The sequence below is a fragment of the Branchiostoma lanceolatum genome, chromosome 8 (genome assembly GCF_035083965.1).
Source record: "Branchiostoma lanceolatum isolate klBraLanc5 chromosome 8, klBraLanc5.hap2, whole genome shotgun sequence".
In the NCBI taxonomy this organism is placed as follows: Eukaryota; Metazoa; Chordata; class Leptocardii; order Amphioxiformes; family Branchiostomatidae; genus Branchiostoma; species Branchiostoma lanceolatum.
Window position 1 is genome coordinate 2731366 of NC_089729.1, and position 14345 is coordinate 2745710.

General features: G+C 43.6%; 1 protein-coding gene across 1 annotated transcript in view; it reads right to left on the bottom strand.

The window, feature by feature from the left end:
• The window catches only part of LOC136440493 (DNA-dependent protein kinase catalytic subunit-like), a 63008-nt gene that overhangs the window by 35123 nt on the left and 13540 nt on the right, over positions 1-14345 (bottom strand). Inside the window, exons 23-43 of the mRNA XM_066436543.1 lie at positions 13860-14016; positions 13168-13277; positions 12659-12854; positions 12133-12191; positions 11468-11551; positions 11169-11237; positions 10408-10515; positions 10019-10117; positions 9108-9235; positions 8580-8777; positions 8050-8253; positions 7081-7268; positions 6558-6787; positions 5902-6024; positions 5546-5640; positions 3740-3869; positions 2954-3170; positions 2130-2263; positions 1007-1068; positions 387-522; positions 96-188 (exon numbers count right to left, since the gene is read on the bottom strand). Of these exons, the coding sequence (XP_066292640.1) occupies positions 96-188; positions 387-522; positions 1007-1068; positions 2130-2263; positions 2954-3170; positions 3740-3869; positions 5546-5640; positions 5902-6024; positions 6558-6787; positions 7081-7268; positions 8050-8253; positions 8580-8777; positions 9108-9235; positions 10019-10117; positions 10408-10515; positions 11169-11237; positions 11468-11551; positions 12133-12191; positions 12659-12854; positions 13168-13277; positions 13860-14016 (2820 nt within the window). The remainder of the gene's footprint in view (positions 1-95; positions 189-386; positions 523-1006; positions 1069-2129; positions 2264-2953; positions 3171-3739; positions 3870-5545; positions 5641-5901; positions 6025-6557; positions 6788-7080; positions 7269-8049; positions 8254-8579; positions 8778-9107; positions 9236-10018; positions 10118-10407; positions 10516-11168; positions 11238-11467; positions 11552-12132; positions 12192-12658; positions 12855-13167; positions 13278-13859; positions 14017-14345) is intronic.

The window sequence follows — 14345 nt, forward strand, 5'->3', positions numbered from 1 at the left end:
TGGAAAAAAATTCATGCTAGCTAGAACCCTGTCAAGAACTTCAAGGCTGTCATCGTAAAAAGCCCAACTACACGTGAACTTGACGGGCTGCTGACCTTAAAGGGCAGTGATGACTTTGAGTCCGTCAGCATGTCCAGGTACATGGAGAAGACAGGTCGGAAGGCGGGGTGTGCGGGGTCACGGGATACCTGCAGGCAGAACAAATGGAACACTTTGACCTTGGAAAGTTAATGAAATGCTATCTGCATAAAACTGCCACAAACAAGCTAAAGTAGTGGGTTTCTTGTGTGGCCCTTGCCGATTCAAAGGTATACTGTCACAGTGGTATACAAAGGTATAAGGCATCCAGTAATGAAAAACTCCAGTTTTAAAACAGTTTTTCTGACCTGAGAGTCGATGATGAGAATCTTCCTCAGCAGGGTCAGAGCTGTGGACTTACTGTCCTGCAGTGCCCCTTTCTCCCACCAGGGGGCGAGCTTGGGCCAGGACTGGAGCAAGGTGTCGCACAGAGACGCTCCTTCCCTGGTGATTAGTTTCAAAACAATCAATTAATCAGTTAATCAATCAATTACCCAACTAAAACAACATGATCATTGACTAAATTTGCCTGCAAAACCTATCAACACCACACTGCCTGAATTTGCTAGTCCCTATAGAGTCTAAGTTACATTTTTTTTAAATATCCTAAATTGGAATATGAAATATAACATGAAAAAAGGTATTTAGGGCAAAGTTTATGTCCTTGTAGAGAGTTTGAAAGCATAGTCAACCTCCAGTTTTCGTATTAGATTTTCAATTTGCCTGTTACTTAATCTCTACTTTAGGATGTCCAACAAGCAGTATATAAATTGGTGTGATCTTGCGCTGATCACAAATTACCGTAAACAGATTTCCAAACCCATAGAGATTCAGACACATCTTTATCTGTGGTCATGTGAACATTGATAGGATAATGGTGCAGACAACCAACATTGTCACAGTGATACAGGCAGAACGGCCAACTCACTTTTTCCTGAGGGTCTTGTCTTTAGCCAGGTGGTCCAGCAGGCCATGGAGGATGCTGCCAACCTGGAGTTCAACATCAAACAAATTAAATAATTACTCTAAACCATACATGGGACAGAACTCTGTGTACTTGATTCTTGTTGACTCAAAGATACTTCTTCTCATCTCTCTATACTGGTGTGGGGGAAAACATAGAAGAGGGAAGGATATTGGAATGTATTAAGCAAGAGAGAAAGTTGTTGTGGATATTGTTACATGAAAACTCAAGCAGGTGGGATTGTCTTGCAGTTCCTGACCTCCACTGGTGTTCCAATATCCAATTAAAAGTTAAACTCAATTTGTAGCCGAGGTGCTGAAGAACACCCTGCCTTGATCCAGTCACATTTGGGACCGTATCCTTGCCACAACCCTTTGCAGCAGCGTGCATGTCGGGTGAGCGTAACAGCCGATATTTGAACTCACAGCTTCTTGGTCCAGAGGTAGAGTCACTAACTATTGGACTGCGTGCACGCTACTTATAATTGTACAGTATCTGGCAGCACAAGCTCTGATCACTTTAAAGATTTAACAGGTGCATACCCAGACTGGTTCGGCTGCCAGCTGCTCAAGCAGGACTGGGACGCTCTCAGCGCAGGTCTAACACGTTAGTAGAGATGGCGGACGAAAAAGGGGGCAGAGGATAAAATGGTCACGATCTTCTCCACTAACCTTTGCTTGAAGAGTATGAACAGGCTCACTACTTTCATTTACATGTACAACATACAGTGTTCTCACCAGGATTTTTTCACAGCATAGGGGCATCTTAGCATGGCAAAGCCGCATGGCAAGCACTACAGGTGTGAAGATGAGGCAGGAATATTTTAGGGGGGTCTGGGGCATCCTCCCCCTGGAAATTTTGAAGTTTAAAACTCTCAAAGACACTATTTCCTGCATTTTGAGGGCTTAGGTTTGTGAAATAAAGCCAAAGTTTTATGCTTTTGCATCAAAACAACAGAAAATCCCCCCTACGCTGGTTGAAACACAGCATAGGGGCCAAAATCACAGCATCTGGGATCCTAATCACAGCATAGGGCCCCCTACGCTCAAATACCCTGGCGAGAACACTGACATAAGAAGATGCGTACCCAGACCGGTTCAGCTGCCAGCTGCTCCAACAGGACTGGGATGCTCTCGGCGCAGGTCTGAATCAGCTGCTGGCAGATGCACCACTTGAAGGTGCTGAAGAACACCATGCCTTGGAAGGTCGACGACTTCTTACCTGCAGGAATCCATAGATTTGGGGCATAGGATATGTAGAGTATGCTCCATTATTGTGATCTGATGCTTCAAGACTTGAAAATTGATAGATTTGGGGTATAAGAATGAATGAATGAACTTTATTGCTCAACAATGGTACATGGTACAATGTATGTCATTAAATCAACAATACTATAAGGCTAATCTATCCTACAATTCTAAGTACATAATATCATGGAAACCAGTATATGGGTTACAATATAGTCATTGAAGAGAGATTTCGCTGTATTATAGGGATATCTTACTCCATGATATCCATAGCAATATCAAACATTTGCTCAACAATTTGTCTGACCCGTTCCTCTTGCCTCGTGACTACATTGAAAAGCGGCAAGCTCTAAGAAACAAATAACTATGATATAAGAATATCATGCCAGGTCTGGAGTACCCTAATGGTCTTTAACTCATACTTCATTGGACACTGTCAGATAAATTGGTATTAGGTGTAGATTTATTGTAAAACAACAAGCACATACACCCGTGTCTGTAGTAAATAGCTAAGAAAAGTCTATATGATCAACTGGTCCAACCACAGGGAATGTCATAATGACTTCTTGTCATTCTGTAGATCAAGAAAAATGATTACACTTGAAAGTAGAGAATGATAAACTTATAGTTTTATCAAGGAGTTTCTTTAGTTGGTTTCACCCACCTCCTCCTGTCATCAGGGGGGTCTTGTTCATCACACAGTCCAGAAGGTCGTGCCCTTGGGGGTGCAACTGGCAGGCGAGCTCCAGCACCCCCCCTGCCAGCCGGTGGAAGCTGGGGGGGAGGCTGGCGGCCGTGGGGTGCCCGTCCTTACGCGTCACCATGCTCCGGAACACAGCAGACACAAGCTCACCGGCCAGGGACTTCCCGGATGAGGTACCCTGGGGTGGGAATGTGAAATAGTTAACTTTTTAAAGGTTAGACATCAAGGCTAACAATACCTAGATGCAATTCAATCTCTACAACTGGGTAAGGTTCAGAGGTTACTTTGTAAGAAATCTCTTAATCTTATCCAGTTGTAGAGATTGAATCGTTTATCTAAATGAACAGAGTTGTGGGTGGGGATTTGATAAAGAAAGAGTCCGAGTTTCAAAAATACAGCTCCTTTTTTTACCCTGAGAGCAAATGTTTTATTAGTAACTACACCTTTAAAGAAAATAACTCATTTTCACTTTAAAAAAAGGGAACTCATTTTCCGACTATTTACTAGCCTGGTGAAGCTGTTCACATCATTGATGGATAGGTGAAAGAGAACTGGCTGGGAGTGACTGTTTCTGTATTCATCCAGCAATTGACAATATTTTTGGCTGAAGACATTTTACTGATGAAAGTGTTATGTGAGCAGTAGATTAAAGGTTACCAAATGGGTTGCAAATAAGTTAATCCAAAATGTTAACATCAAAGGAACTGACTGCCATGGCCCGGTCAAAACAAACAAACAAACACTGACCAGTGCTGGCAGCAGCAGACCCGCGGCATGGAGCTGTTGGTAACCCAACACCAGAAGGGTCAGTCTGACATTGTCAAGGTCAGGTGCTCCGGCCGACATCTCGGGTAGGTGGGAGAACAGGTCCTGGGAGCTGTGAAATTGATCAGTGAATAAATCAAATGGTCAATCAATCCAGTAGAAAATCAATGACTAATCCTTTGACAAATGTTTAAACGTTACACACAACAAAAGAGTGGGCAGCTTTCGAGAGGAACTCTGTCTCTTCTTCAACCCGGTAAAGTCAGATCTCGTCTTGGAGTTCTCTTGTCACCTGACTTGATGCTGATCAATCACTAATCAATTCAGTCAATTAACCTATCCGTTGATTAATAAATCAATCAATAAATCAGTCAATCAAATGATTATTTGAGTTGGAAGCTCCCAGGGTCCCCGACACTTGAATAAATGAGGAAGATACTACATGTAGCTAATCGTAATTAGTCACCACTGAGCAAGGAACAAGCTAAAGAATACTTATCTTTTATTATAACATGCAGTGACAACAAGTAAGAAGTTCATCAATATCACGTCTACTTTCAAGTTTGCTTATGACCTGAAGAACCTTAAGGATTTTGACTAGAAAATTTACAGTCAGGTATACTTTCCATATTTTCTGGAATGAGGTCAAATTTCAATGTATGCCGACGATACGGTTATTCACTTCAGCAGCAAGGATGTTGGGAACATTGAGACCGCCCTTCAAACCGATCTTGAAAGGTTGTCTCAATGGTTCGCCGTGAATTCTCTTTCCATGACTGAAGGGAAATGCAAGTGCATGCTACTGGGTACGGACAAAAGGCTAAGAAACTGTAACAACCCTAGGGTGACTATTAATGGTCAACTCATAGCTTTCTGTAACATGTATAAGTACTTAGGTATTTACATTGACAACCATCTGAACTGGAAAGGTCATGTCAAAGATGTACTTGGTAAATTAAGACGGTCGATAAGTATCATGAAGCATGTCAGTCAATTTGTACCTACGTCAGCACTTCGTACTCTATACAACACTATATGTCTACCATACATTACATATGCAAGTACTGTCTGGGACACGGCACCTGAGCAAGACTTACAAAAACTTCAACGAATGCAGAACAGAGTCGGGAAGCTGCTACTGAGAGCTCCGTACAGAACACCATCAGCTGAAGTACTGACACGACTGGGCTGGAAGAACATCAAATCTATACACAGGCACCAGAAGGCTTTACTGACATATAAGGCTCTTAATAACCTGTTACCAGCCTACATGAGACATATGTTCACGTACTGTAGAGATAGGGCAACTAGAACAACACGACAAAGCGAGTCTAACCTACTGTATGTACCAATGGTCCGTAGAGAAGTATATAGAAGATCTATCTCCTACTCAGGTACAACTCTATGGAACAGTCTGACACCAAACTTGAGAACGGCGCCTTCAGTTGCAACATTTAAGAATATGTTGCGTCGAGTAACTACGAACTGAGTATTATTACCGAATAGGGAAATGATGTTATATAGTCGACTTATCTTTATATACCGAATATGATTATGGAATACTGATTGTTACGTTATTTTTGTATAACAATTTATGTTTCTATTATACGATGGTACGTTGAAAGGACCCCTGACCTCCTCCCTTGAACTCTTGAAAAACGGCCTCGGCCGAAGAGTGTATGTTGTACATACTTTCAAGGTAAAATAAAGGTTGAAAAAAAAAAAAAAAAAAAAAAGAGTCTAAAATGTATTGAAAAAACGTTTGCAAAATTTCAGAAGCTTGCAGACCTTCTTCGGGCCAGTTTTGCTGCCACTTGTGACTTTAGCAGCGCCCCCTGCTGAGAAGGAAGTGACCTGCACATCAACACCAGGAGCTGTCGGGTCTGGGGAAAAATAAACAAATATCGCTTCTTTTTATTCAGTTCTATATAATAGTATTCTATTTATCTGTGACCTGTGATAAATGAATGCAAACACTGAAACAAATAAAACTGAAATTTTCCAAAAGTTCAATCAAAGGGTCCACTGAGGTCAAAATCTATGATCTTGCTTTTAAAATGATGATTAATCTAGCACAGGTCAGACTTAATGTAAATTTTGAGATACTGATTAAATCTAATGCAAGACAAACATAAAGTTTTCACCTCCTGTGGCAGTTTTTCCATGATCTCCACATCCCCCATGTTGAACCCCAGGGCTGTCGGCTCTAACGCTGCAGTTACAACCATATCAAACAGGGGGCTCTTCCAAACAGCATCCGGAACAATCTGATGAAAAACACAAGATATGCAAAATTCTTAAACCCTGGATAAAAGGTCCTCATTAAAACACCACACTGCGGTTGCGTACTATTCAAGAATCAATCAATATATACAAAGGATAGAGAGATCCATACTAGACACAAACACATTTTAATTTTCTCCTGTCTTACCGAAAGTTGGACGGTAGCACACTAACAATTCCAAAACTTCAGCTACTAACAAAGCAGCGTGCTACCCTTTGCGGCAATTTATCAGTTATGCAGAACTTCCATATTCACCTACCTTGCAAGCCTCCCGCGGGTAGACCCCCAGTAGGACAGTGAAGAAGTTCATTATGCAAACAATGACTGTACAATCCAGTCTTACAAATCTTGTGTCTAAAGGCAGTTAACTGGTTATATAGATACAGAATACAGATCTTTTTAACCTTGTAGGCCTCTTGTGGATATTTGTAGTCATCTTACACAGCTTACACTTACTGAACAAAACTGGCGAATAACGTCTAAAAGCAGTTTACCTAAATACAGATGTTTTTGTACCTTGCAGGCCTCATTTGGATAGCCCCCCAGCAGGACGGTAAAGAAGTCCATGATGCGTACGACGACCGTGCACTTCCCGTAGTTGTACTCCTCGGTTTCCCGCGGCGTGAACAGCGCCCCCTGCCTGCCCGCCCGGAAGCACAGCCCCGCCGCGTCCACGTCCGACAACGCCAGCCTCGTCAGGAAAAACTCCAGTGCTGAGAACAACTGACTCGGCTTCTTGCCTGATCCTGTGTCCAAAACATTAAGAACGCATCTATAAGCAGCGCCACCTATGCTGCAGTGCAATGTGAACCAGTCAGAATTGCCCTTAGACTCAGCTTCTTTCCTGATCCTGGTGCAAACATTGTAAAAAAAATATCATTTGCAAAACAAGAAAGTACATATTTCAACAAGATAAACAGGTGCAGTTTTCAGGACATGGATACAAAATCTATATTTCCTAGGATGTTGTACATAAAAATCAAGTTTGTACAGCCTAAACTAAGAAAAAAAAATATCTCCAGATTTGATCGAGTCCTACCTGTCAGCAGATCTGATGGGGACAGCAAGCGCTGTCCGAAAACCCAGCAGTAGCTGTCCAGGGCAGCCAGCAGGAGGTCAAACCAGGACACTGCTGTCCTGACAGTAAAGGCGTTGTCCAGGGTGCTGATCGTTGGGTGTTTCTTAATGCCTGACTTGTGACCGGTCTTCCCTCCCCCTCCCTCAAACCTGGGTGTAAAAAAAAAAAAAAACTTATATTCCTATAACTCAGGCTACAGGCATACAGAAAAAAGCTGTCCATGGTGCTGATTGTTGTGTGTTGCTTAATGCCTGATTTGTGACCAGCCTTCCCTCCCCCTTCTTAAAACCTGCATGAGAAACCATATATACATGCATTACTGTAACAAAGGTTACAGATATGATGTAAGCTGCTGTCCATGGTGCTGATAAATGTGTGTTTCTTAACACGGCTTGTGACCTGCAATCCTTTCACCTTCTTAAAACCAGTCAGTATACAAAACTGTTAATATCTATGAACGCACATGCTATGTTGAAAGCTGCTTTCCATGGTGCTGATTGTTGGGTGTTTCTTTACCTGACTTGTAACCTGCAGTTCCTCTTTTAAACAGGTGAATGTAAAACATTCATCCAAAAACAAGCTAAAAGAATGCTGTCCACGGTGCTGATTGTTATGTCATTCTTAATTCAAGACCTGTGGCCAACACCTTTTCATAAATGTGGGTACCGATGAATAAAAAGACTCTTTGTACACAAACAAGTGTTTTGTTCAACGAACTTTTGAAAAGTCTTTTGTGACTTACCAACCTGATTAAACTATTAATGGATGTGGGTATAAAAATGTTAATATTTCATTCAAATCATGGTGCAATGGCCAATACACTGACAGCTATAAAAGCTTGCAATCAACAAGGAGCCTTTCTGCAGAGCATGTCGCAAACTGATTCACAACATTGTCTTTTAGAGTTGTTTAAACAATCTACTGTCCTACCTGGTGACAAAGAAGTCTGGTCCAGCCTCCTTCAGTCGCTCCTTCATCCACGCCTGCGGAGACGGTTTCCCCGGTAACAGAGGGAGGAAACTGTAGACGAGGAGCATGCAGCGATGGCGACACTCTGTCTGCGGGCGGCCACACTCGTGCAGCAGCCATGTCACCAGGTCAGACAGCGTTGGGGGATTCTCACGGTCAAAACCCCTGGGGGAAGTGAAATTGAACCAGTTAAGCTCACGGTAGAGCTGATCTTCCACTGGTCGTGACAGAGAAGACAGACGCTTTATACAGTATTTACAGGTTTATTGTACTGGGGAAATCTCCCTCACTCTTACAAGCAGCAGCTAGGTCACCAGGTCTGACAACGTTGGGGAACCCTCACGGTCAAAACCCCTGTAGAAAAGACAATGCCATCACACAGGGTGGGGAGGGGAGCAATTGTGGGGGGTGGTAACCTACTGGAAATGGACTGGATGTTCTTCAAATTCCCAGCTACAATTCTATTGTTCCATAGTAACAGTAGTTCCTACCTGGGCACCCTCCTGACTTTGCTGTGCTTGTTCAGCAGGCCAGCCTTAGTGGTGACGATCCTGTCCAGATGAGTCAGCACTGCCGCACACTGAGCCTGGGTTCCCAGGGACTTCTCGTCGTGATGCGCCAGCGCCAGGCTCTCCACAAACGTCACCAGGATCTCAAACGTGAACATGTCCACCTGGGACTCCTCTTCTCTGTGGGGTGAGAGGTTAAAGGTCATACGTTACCAAAGGTCAGGGCAAAGGTCACCGGAATAACAAATGTGAACATGTCCACCTGGGACTCCTCTTCTCAGTGGGGTGAGAGGTTAAAGGTTGTAAGTCACAGGTCAGGGCAAAGGTCACAAGAGTATCAAAAGTGAACATTGGACATCCACCTTGGACTCCGTGGGGTGAAAGTGTAGAGTTCGTAGGCTACAACAGATCAGTGCAAAGATCATGGGCCCTCCAGCATGTTAAAGAGGTTTGGGTGGAGAGGGTTCGGGTTGGGGATTAGGGTTGGATTGGGGGTTAGTTTTTTCTCACCTGAAGTCCCTGTAGATACTGTTAAACCCCAGAGCGGCCCCCAGCCGGTTGAAGGGGTTGGGATGCAGAGCCAGGCTGTAGAGACGCTTCAGCAGGGACTTGATGTTGATGGGACTCTTCTCAAGTTGCTGTAAGAAAAGGAAGAATGGAAAATCATCCTATCACAGAATTGTATTCAGAAATCATGCAAAAAGGTAAGGAATTAGAGAATATTCACATTTTCATGTAGGAGAGTGCATGTTGGAATCAGTTGCCTTGTGGTTAGGGTATCTAAAGGTCCTGGGTTCAAATCCCTAGTAGGTCCAAAGGTTGTGCCCTTGGAATAGGCACTTCTATACCAAATTTCCTCACTTCACTCAATGTGCACAATGAAGCCTGCTCTTTCTGTACTCATACCTTAGGTGATGTCTGTTTGATAGACCACTGCAGGAACTCCCTCACCTTTGACCCTTAACCCTACCTTAGGTGATGCCTGTTTGATGGACCACTGCAGGAACTCCCTCACCTTTGACCCTTAACCCTACCTTTAGGTGATGTCTGTTTGATAGACCACTGCAGGAACTCCCTCACCTTTGACCCTTAACCCTACCTTAGGGGACGTCTGTTTGATGGACCTCTGCAGGAACTCCCTCACCTTTGACCCTTAACCCTACCTTAGGGGACGTCTGTTTGATGGACCACTGCAGGAACTCCCTCACCTTATGCAAAGACTAGGTGTAACAGACCGTTCGGTGTAATATGACCAGCTGCTGCCGCGCCGCGTGCCTGCGAAGCTGGTGTGTTACGCCTGATGGCGGTTATACCGGCTATATAGATACAGATACAGACCTTTGACCCATTACCCTACCTTAGGGGACGTCTGTTTGATGGACCACTGCAGGAACTCCCTCACCTTTGACCCTTAACCCTACCTTAGGGGACGTCTGTTTGATGGACCACTGCAGGAACTCCCTCACACAGCGGGAGCTGAAGTCACGCAGAGCTGTGTCCGTGGGGTGAACCAGACCTTCCTGCAAGGTAAGGACAAATAATACAACTTTTCAAACTTGAAATAAAGCTTGAAAGTAAGCAGCTTTATAAACATTTTACAGGTCAAACTAGCACAAGAATGCTGCTTTCTAGATGTTACAGAAGAAAAAGAATCCATGTTGACATCGCGAGATGTCCCCGTTCAAGGCAGGTTCAAGATGTTTGTGGTTTGCAGCAATAGAAACAAATTGGGCAGGTGGTCGCCACAGACAGAGCTAACTAGGACATGTTTTGACTGTGCATGTTTTTGAATGTAGAAACTTTTCCCCACCATGATGGCATCCAGCAGTACAACGGTCTCCTCACTCTCATACTTCCTGTTGTTGGTCAGCCAGTGGATCAGCTGCATCGTCAGGGGGTCAAACAGTTGCCTAGCAACCTGGCAAACAACAAACAAGGGTCAAACAGCTGCTTACCAACCGTCCTGGTAAACAACAAACAAGGGTCCTAGAGCTGCCTAGCTTAGCAACCTGAAAACAAGGGTCAAACAGCTTCCTAGCAACCTGATAAACACCAAACAAGGGTCAAACAGCTGCCTAGCAACCTGATAAACAACAAACAAGTGTCAAACAGTTGCTTAGCAACCTGAAAACAAGGGTCAAACAGCTTCCTAGCAACCTGATAAACACCAAACAAGGGTCAAACAGCTGCCTAGCAACCTGGTAAACAACAAACAAGTGTCAAACAGTTGCTTAGCAACCTGAAAACAAGGGTCAAACAGCTTCCTAGCAACCTGATAAACACCAAACAAGGGTCAAACAGCTGCCTAGCAACCTGATAAACAACAATGGTCAAACACCTGCCTAGCAAACTGACAAACCACAAAAAACAGCTGCCTGAAACTACTACACGTAGCAACCTGAAAAACAGTACAGCAACATTCAATTTGTTTCTTTAACTTGACCAAACTTAACTATCCTTACACTTCTTTTACTCAAAAGTATCATGGTTTCTAAAGTCCTCTAGAGAGATTGTAATGAAGCTTGCTTCTCCTTGAAATGATGCTCTGTTCAGACTACAAGTTTGACCCACCTGTTCCACATCGCAGGCCAGCTGCATCAGGACGGGAAACACCTTCTTGTACAGCCTGGTCATTGGGTTCTGGGGAAAACATAAAAATGAATGAATGAATGAAATGTTACATAATTAAACATGTTTGTTACACATTAATGACTGTCATGTAACTACATCACTCTACACACTGCAACAATGCCCAAACTTCTGAAAAGGAGCCGTACCAATATACAATGAACTCAGTGACAAAATAATTATAATCATAGTACTTAGTAATATAACAGTCCTGGACAAAGACAATAACAAAGTGACCGTACCTTAGCCTGCGTCTCCCCAGGTTGTTGTGCTCCCTGTCCCACCATGTACAGAACCAGGGAGTGGAGCAGCTCACAGGCGGCAACCTACAGGCACAAGGGAACACGTTTACATAGCAATTCAGATACTCAATATGCACACACAAGTTCTTTTGCAACAGGGGTAGTGCAGGGGAAAAAGTGACGAAAGGGTTTTGAGGGTGCAGGTTTGAGTACAAGTTAACATTTCTAATAATCTGCCTTGAAATGACATTAAATAATAACATGGCTGAAAGCTAAAAGAAATATTGTCCTTGTTGAAATTGGTTTTTGCCCAAGCTTTACTTCCGAGTAATGCTCCACGTTGAAAGTGACCTTGACCCCTCACATGTCTAACCTTCGTTTCCGTTCAAATTATGCGCTCCGATATATCCACATGTATTACCACCAGACTACACGTTGTTAACCCACAGGAAAGAGGTACCTGGCAGTCTGCCATCAAGACACATTCAACATCTATGTACAAGCACATCTAGCCCCTTGAGACAGAGGACAATACTGACGATAAACCAGATAGTGAGTGAGTGTAAGTCAGGACTATGTACTAACTTGAGACATTCAATTGAAAAGGGGCAATTTTTGTCACTAAATATGAAGTTTTGACCATTGCGTTCCATTGCTGACCCTACCTTGGTCTGTCGGTCACTGGAGGTGGTGGCCAGCTCACAGATCCGGGGCAAGAAGGGGTCTGGAAAAGTCGGCACAGAAAAAATATCTCCACAAAATGGGCAAAACATTTTGAAGTTTACACATTATTCATCCATATGGTTTTGCAACTGATGTTTTTAAGAAGGGTAGCTATGTATACATGTACATGTAAGTACTTTTGACAAACATTTAATCATTAAACACAACATAAAAAAGATTGCTCTGGGGAGCTTTCGAGACGAACTCTCTGTCTCTTCATCAACCCGGTATTACAGTCAGATCTCGTCTTAAGAGTTCTCTTGTCATGTGACTTGATGTTGATTATCACGTGACAGGAGACAGTAAGTACATAACTTAACTTAACAATATCAGATTCTGATTTTGTACCTTTGCAGGAAGTCTGGAGGAGGTTATATCAATGCAACAAACTCCATAACCTTGTTGGGTATTAAGTACATACAGTCATGTACAAAACTGGACTCTTGTCATTAGAGATAATAGCCTCACCCAGGCACACTGTAGGCTTCATGTCCATGAAGGGAACAGCAAACTTCAGGTGTGTCTGCGTGTCCCAGGCTACAGCCCGCTTAGCCAGGTCCTCGGCAGTCAGACCCGTCACCAGGCAGGCGTTCGTGTGGCCTCCTAAGGAGCCCAGGAACCGGACTATTCTCAGTCTGGCTTTCACTAGATCACTCTCCTGGGCCTTATAACAACAAAATATGGAATAGAATTATAATCATTATATGAAGCACAGCCAGTAGTAGCCAACTCAGTAATGAGGCTGTTGTAGTGAGTTTTAACGTGCTCGAGGCATATCCTCAAACATGGGACCCAAAATCTATGTCCCTTCCGAAAGACAAACGAAGCTCCAACCAGGATACCCTTCCCAGATTCAAACCAGTATCTGCCATTTCCAAACTAACTGGAACCAGTGAGGCTGCTACCAGCTGAGCTACAGAGACATCCTGAATGGAACTCTTGTATTTTTTGCAACATCTAGTGTGCAAAATTCTCACTTGGTTTCCCTCAGCGGCGGCCTTGAGAAGTTTGACAGGAATCTTCCTCTTCCCTCGAGTGGAGGAGGCTGCAGTCAGGGATACGGTCTGGAAACCATCACCACTACCACCTGAAATTGGGGAGAGGGGGGTAGTGGTAAAGCTGGTCTGCTTACTTTTGGTAAAATGTTAGCTTCTGAAGAAGCCATAATTCTTCCAATGGTCAATATTATACAATACAAGAAACCATCAATCAAGCATTCAGGAACATTTAACAGTTAGATTGCACTAGAAAACATTAAAGTTTCTTCAAAACTACAGTATATCTAAGTGCAGTTCTTATCAGCATCTGTGATAATTATGATGTAGATAATGATGATAATGATAGTGATGATGATAACTATATGTGATGGTCATCATCCTCGTCATAACGGAACAAAAGAACAAAGGAACAATTGACGAGACAAACCAGCACCGTTATCAGTGCAGGGGTAGCAGTCCAAAGTGGAGGTGCAGGATGAGGGGAAAGTGCTGGAGGGAAGGAAGGAAAGAGGGAGGAGCAGAGGGAGGCACAAACAAACAAACAAACAAACACACAAACCAGCGTCAGCAGTGGTCGGAAGGTAGCTGTCAAGGTAGGGTGCGGCTGGGATGGAGAGAGGGAGTGAGTGAGGGAGGGAGGGAGGAAGAAAGAAACAAATGAAGAGACAAACCATGATCAGCGATGCGTAGATAGCTGTCCAGGTAGGGCAGGATGTGTGGAAAGTGCGGCTCCAGCGCAGAGCGGGGGAGGTTCACTAACCACCTCTCGAGGGCATCCAGCCCCGCGTGGGCCAGCGGCAGGTAGCTCAGGCCCAGCCGGAATGTTGTCTTGATGGGGGAAAACAAGGTTTAAAACTCATGGAAGGGACACAGAATAACTGTATGGAGCTTCCATGAATAGTTTCATCAGGTTGGTAAGTCACTGAATAAAAAGACTTTTTTTAAATTTTTTTACACAACCAAGTGATTTATTCAACCAACGTTTAGGTGACAGTATGTCACCTTCATCAAGGCAATTCTGACTGGTTAACATTGGAACGCATCTATAAGCAGCGACATCTGTAGTGCAATGTGAACCAGTCAGAGTTGCCTTGATGAAGGTGATAGACGTCTTGAAGTTCTTATTCTGTATGGAGCTTGTGCGATGAACAATAATT